Here is a 5892-nt window from a genome sequence, read left to right as displayed (position 1 = left end):
GGCGGGAGCCGGCAAATACGTGCACGGCAACCAGGGCGCGGGTACCCGCCGGGCAGGAGGATGGGGCCCCGGGCCGGCCTTCTGGAGATCACCCGCCTGCTCCCGGGTCTGCCACTGACCAGCTATGTGACCCCGGGCCTGTCGCTTCACCCCGCTACCTCCGCCTCTTCTCTCAGACCCTTGTCAGCCTGATTTCCTTCAGAGAAGGCAATCCCCTGGGCAGCTCACAGGTTTGCTCGGGGAAGGGCGAGGGCCCTTCTCCTCAAACACATTAGCCAGTCCCGCTCTCGTACTTGGAGGGGCCGGGGGGGGAGGCTTTCTTTCCCGACTTGCCTGGCATGACCAGCCCCAGCCCTGGCGGGGGGGTCTAAACACGGCTGACAAGCACAAGGCGCCCTCCGCTAGCCTGGGGCTGCTCTCAGAGCACCTCCCACGTTCCAGACAGCCCCAGAGCACTTAATCCGTCCCGCCAAGAGGATTGAGCTCCAGGGATCAGAAAGGTCGTCGATCGCATGGGCCGGGCCCCCGGGCCCCTGTCATTTGCCTGCTCATGGCCACGAGCTCTGCTCAGAGACCAGCCACACCACTCTGTGGGCTCTCGCTAGCAGCTTCCCTGGGGGCCAGCATGCCACTTCTTGCAACCTGCCACAAGGTCCTGTCCTCTTTCCCTACGTGCCCAGCGAGCCAAAGTCAAGGGGGCAGGCAATTTGTGGGAAGTCAAGAGACAGTGCCTCCACAGGAGCACCCCCAGCTCGGTGCCGATAGGATCTCCCTCGCACATGGCCGGGGACAAAAGGCCCCGTGGGTCCGACAAGGACCTAAGCGGAGCCCATCCAGGGTCTGAGATTGTGCCCGAGATCGAGACAATGAGCCAGAGGGCAGAGAGCTGGGCAGGACGCGGCCATTTGCAGGCCCCGGACCAAGCCCAGCTCCCCCAGCATTTGTCGAGCCCCGGCGGCCTCAGCAAGGTCCCCAGAGCCGTCAGGGAGCACCGTGGGACCCTGCCCGGACAGACCGCCTCGTGCCCAGGGCGCACACCTGCACGCGGGCTCACCGCTCCTCTTCCAACAGCCATTCGGAAACCCTGCCGTCTCTCCTAGCCAGGACCCTGCTCCGCACACGGCAGAGCCAGCTGGGCTCCTGCCTGCCCTCCCCCTACACGGGACGCTCACACGGTCTCGGCCATGACACGGGCTCTGCAGAGGAGACCGTCCTGGCTCCCTCCCAAGCAGCACAGTCTGCGAAAACAAAGGCCCTCTCTCCTCTCCTTGGTCTATAAATACCCACAAATTCCGCCGTCGTGGCCACTGCCCAACCACAGGTTTGGCGTCGCTTCCCCACCAGTTTGCTCTCCTCTCCTTCCTTCTCCCCAGCGGCTCATCTAAGTGCCCACGGCCCTGTGGCCAAACAGATCGCGTATGGCGCGCTTGCAACACGTTCACGAGAGAACGGCTTCGCTCAGACTCTCGGGCCTGCGGGCGGACGGCGCCGCCGGTGTCGACCGCAACACCTTCTCTTGCCAAGAAGCCCCTTGTCAAAAATCCCTCCCAGCAGACCCTCGCTGCCGCCACAGCAATGCATCCAACTTTCCTGCCCACCAAACGTACCCTCCGGGGCTGGCAAATCACCCAGCTTTTGTGTTTGAGCGCTGAAGCAGGCAGTGCCCTGCTCTGGGCTCAGACTGGGGAGGGGGCTGCGCTCCAAGTTGCCACCTCCGCATCCTCCTCCTGCCAAACGAGCACCCAGGGCTGCCAACACTCCCATTGTGACCGCCAGCCCTGGGATAATTGCTGCCTGGCTCGCAGCCCCGGCCCTGGGAGACAAAGGACAGTCCGGGGGAATCACAACCCCTCTGCACAGCCCTCGGGGCCTCCCGCTGGCTCACGACCCTGGCGACACCAGCTCCTCTCACAAAGCGGCTCCAAACCCATGGAAGGCTCCCACCACTCTCCCGGGGAGAAGCCTTCTGGACCTTGGACCCAACCCTCCAGGCCCCTGCCCAAAAGCGGCATCTCACGAGCAGCATGCCATAGCTTGCCCGCAGGACCCGAGGCTGGTGCGTGGCATTTGCCAGGTACCACTTGGTGCCACACAGTGTGCAAGCGGCGGCCGGCTCCCGCTACACTCCTGTCTGATAGCTTCTTTCCCAGGCACCCTTTCGGGCCTGAGTTTCCACAGCAGGCCTGCGCTCACGTCTGTGTGGCACCAGCCACGGCCGCAGCAACCACACACCTGGCACCGGTTGCTTGCACTTGTCCCCCCGGGGATGCTGCAGCAGCTCGCCGCAAGGCGCCGGGGAATCCCTCCAGCAAGGCGGGGGCCAGCACCAGTGCCTCGGAGCCGGGCTCTGGCAGGGGACAGGGCGACACCAGAGCTCTGTGCTCCCCGCCGCCCGCTGGGACACCCTGTCTTTGCCACTGCCTGCCACTTCCACCCGGTTGGGAAACTCCCTTCTCCCTCGGCACAAAGCAGAGCCTCTTCAGCGGCATGCGGGGAGGGCCATTGGGCGCTGCTGCGGGGGCCGTGCTGAGACAGGAGCTCGAGGTGTGGGTCAGGCACCGGGAACACTTCGGCCTCTCCCCATCTCCACACAGCCACGTGCTCTGCGGAGAGCTAGCAACGGGTACACACAAGGACCCACACCTTTGTGGGACAAACGACAGCGCTAGGCATCTCCGGGCGACGTGCACAAGCCAGAGCCACGCGCTGAGACTGGCGGAGCAGGGTGCGACCTCTGCAGGCCCACAGGCTGCCTCCCCTTCTCCCCGGCAGAGGCAAGGAACGTGGCTCGGGACCGTGGGACAACAGGCTGTGGGAACGGGTCCTATTTCGTCTGCAGAGCAGGAGACGGAGCAGGGAGTGACCACCAACCATCGACTCCCCAAAGCGGGGTCTCACAGAGGACGGGGCGGGACAGGGCTGGGCAACAGGCTCCAGGTGCGGCGAGGGAAGTTGAGGGGGGATAGGAGGCCAACCTCTCGCACAAGGAGGGCCATCAGGCACTGGCCCAGGGAGGTTGTGTAGTCTCCCTCCTCGGGCACTTTCAAGACCCGGCTGGACGCATCCTTGCCTGGGATGCTCTAGTCGGGGCCGGTCCCGCTTGGACTAGCTGGGACCTCCCGAGGTCTCTTCCCAGCCTCATTTGGATGCTCCTCTGCATGGGCCAGAAGGCAGCCAACCGGCTTCATGGCACTGGCTCCCCCCTCCAGAGAGAAGAAACTGCAAGCAACTTGCGCCGCAGATGACCTGGCCGCAGCCTCTCCCGTCTCGGCTCCGGGACCCCCGACTAGACTTCTTGGGAGCAGAACGAGCGCTTCACCCGTCAGGCAGGGGCAACATCCTGGCCTCTGCCCTCGACCGGCCTCGCTTGCTGGCGTGCGAGGCACTGGGTGGCATGAGCAGCCTGCCCCAGAGGCTGCGCATGCACGAGGCTCTTTGTGTCGACAGAGTGGCAGACATGACAGGCCACCCTGGTACCCAGAGGGGACGCCAGTGAAATGCCAAGGACTGTGTTCCCTGCTGTGCATTACGGGCACCGGAGATCAGGCTGGCAAGCCTGCGATCTCCAGTCAGGGCAGGCATTGGCACCTGTTCGGAGGCCTGGCTGCAAGCGCCACTTTCGCAGGGCCTCCCCAGGAGCCAAGTCCTCTTGCTGCCGGGCCTGGGCCGCTCCTCTCTTTTACAGTGGTGAGCCTGGAAAGAGGGCAAAGGGGGTCTGTCAGGACCCATCCACTCGGGCCTCACTGCCAGGGCGGGGAGAGCAGGATGAGGGCCCACACTCTGCCCACGTCACCTCCTGTCAGCCCGGCGCTTCCTACCCGCCGCCTCGGGGACTGGCCCGCACATGGGCTGCCCAGAGCAGTGTCTCTGGGGGCGGGGGAGACATCGAGCTGCTGCAACCGCCATCCGAGCGCAGGAAGGCGGCGTTGGGCAGCAAGCCCGAGTGCCCCCCAGCCTGCACCACGAGTGCTGGCTCTCTGTCGGCAGCTCTGACCAGCCCTCCCCCGCTGGGGACACAGCCCCGCAAATGTGGGAGAGTCTGAGCCCTTTCAGGGGGAAGGCCGCCACCTGGAATCGCAACGGCAGGTCCAGTCAGGGCAGGAGGGCAGCTGGGCCCTGGGCAGACCCCCCCGGGCCTCCCTACCCCTGGACTGCTCGGGCACCCGGCTCTGCGGGCAGGGGAGGCTGGCCTGGGGCGGGAGGCAGCAAGGCAGCCTGGCACAGGGGTCTCGGTTCTCTGACTTGCCCACCACCAGGCCTTCCCCGCGCCCTTCTTTGGGCGAGCGGCAAGGGCTGCGTGGGGACAGGCTCACGGAGCGTCGAGGCCTCCCCAGCTGTCCTGGCGATGCCGCCATCAGCCATGGCAGAGCACCCACAACCGGGCTCCCAGCTGGCACGTCTCTTTTCGCCAAGGAGCCTGTGGGAGCCAACAGCGCTCTCCCCCGCCGGGACGGCCACTGAGGACCGCCTGCAAGCCGCCTCGGCTCCAGGGAACACAGGCTCACCTGTCCCGAGCCCCTGCCCTCGGTGCTCCGCGCCCCGGACCCGCCATCCCTGCCCCGCAACGCAGGCAGCGTGGGTGTCCCGGGATGGGGGCGCTCGGCAGCTTAACTGTTAAACCGCAGCGAGCTGGCTCTGCGCTGAGCTCACTCTGATGTCACGCCTGTAACTCGAGCCGGCCCCGGGCTGCCTTTAAATACCGGCCCCGGCAGCGCCTTTCGCACCGGTCCTGGAGCAGGCGAGATCGATGAAAGCCCCGAGCGGAGCCTCCGCCATGTCCACGTCCCTGCGGGTGAGCCCGTCGGTCCACGGCTACCGCTTTGACACCGCCTCGCGCAAGAAAGCCGTGCCCAACATCTTCGAGGCCATCAGCCAAGAGTCACTGCAGAAGCTCTTCAGGAATTCGGGCGACAAGAAGGCCGAGGAACGGGCCAAGATCCTCCTCACCACGGACCAGGACTCGGAGGACCGAACGCGGGCCTTGCTGGCCCTGAAGCAGCGGAGGAGAGACAAGCTCCTTCAGTTCCTGACCCTGCGGAAATACTCCCTCAAAGTGCGCTGAGCCGCCGCCTGGGAAAGCACCAGGACACGATAGCAGAGAAACGAGACAGCGTTCAGGACGTGGCCCCCTGCGTGGCCTTGGCCCCCACCTCACAAGCTTCCGGCAGGATGAGGGGCCCCGCAAAACAGGCCCCAAGCTGTCGCTCCCACCGCACCCCCGGCAGGCGGAGAGCCGAGCAGAGGACCACAGCCCGCTTGTCCGGGAAGCTGCCCCAAGCGCCACCGCTGAGACTCTGGTCTGCTGGGGCAGGAGATCCCCGCGACCAGGCTGCAATGGAGCATTTCTTTCGCGCTCCTCCAATGCTCCGACACAAGGCACCATGCGGGCGTCAGGAGCTGAACTTTTGGGGGCTGCGCTCTCCCAAGGCACCCGACGCGACTGCATCTCTCGTCCCCTTGCGGGGCGGTATCCCTGCCATACGACCCATTTGCAAGGCAGCAAACAACCTGGGCACCTCAGCCCTGAACTGCCTTGGCTGGGAAAGCCTCTGTTAGATAGCGCGTTTGCTTCTCGCGACTGCCAATCTGCCCCGAGGCCCACTCGGCCTCAGAGACGGCGCGATAGACAGGAGAAAATAGACTGCAAGGGGCTGGATGTATCCCACGGTAAGACTGGAGGACAATGCTAGACTGCTCTCGACTGTGATTTACAGTCCCACGGCCATCCGCAGCCCAATAAATTATAAAGATTGTGCAAGCTCTTTGGGTTTCCAATGCGTGACTCGGAAAGGGGAGCAGTGTTGTCTGGGGGCTTTCCAGGGCGGGGGGCAAGGGTGCGGGCGCTCTCCTCTACCACCAGACACCCCAAGCAAAAGCAGAGGCTCAACTCTC

At 65.1% G+C, this 5892-nt stretch overlaps 2 protein-coding genes across 3 annotated transcripts in view; both read left to right on the top strand.

Moving 5' to 3' along the window:
- IDO2 (indoleamine 2,3-dioxygenase 2) overlaps window positions 1-5759 on the top strand; it is a 22861-nt gene extending 17102 nt beyond the window's left edge. The window contains exon 11 of one of the 2 annotated variants that reach the window (XM_019546069.1): window positions 5341-5759. In XM_019546069.1, coding sequence (XP_019401614.1) covers window positions 5341-5401 — 61 coding nt within the window. In that variant the 3' untranslated portion in view covers window positions 5402-5759. The remainder of the gene's footprint in view (window positions 1-5340) is intronic. The other variant, XM_019546067.1, reaches the window with a different exon arrangement.
- CUNH8orf4 (chromosome unknown C8orf4 homolog) lies at window positions 4699-5255 on the top strand. Its single transcript, XM_019546070.1, has one exon. It carries the CDS (start codon window positions 4748-4750, stop codon window positions 5060-5062), a length of 315 nt encoding a protein of 104 aa, XP_019401615.1. The 5' UTR covers window positions 4699-4747; the 3' UTR covers window positions 5063-5255.
- Window positions 5760-5892: the final 133 nt, after the last annotated feature.

Source organism: Crocodylus porosus, unplaced genomic scaffold (assembly GCF_001723895.1).
Source record: "Crocodylus porosus isolate Cpor-Errol unplaced genomic scaffold, CroPor_comp1, whole genome shotgun sequence".
In the NCBI taxonomy this organism is placed as follows: domain Eukaryota; kingdom Metazoa; phylum Chordata; order Crocodylia; family Crocodylidae; genus Crocodylus; species Crocodylus porosus.
This window is presented reverse-complemented; position numbering and strand designations above follow the sequence as displayed.

Coding starts and splice junctions, on each gene's coding strand:
- CUNH8orf4 (XM_019546070.1), top strand. CDS start 4,748: ATGAAAGCCCCGAGCGGAGCCTCCGCCATGTCCACGTCCCTGCGGGTG.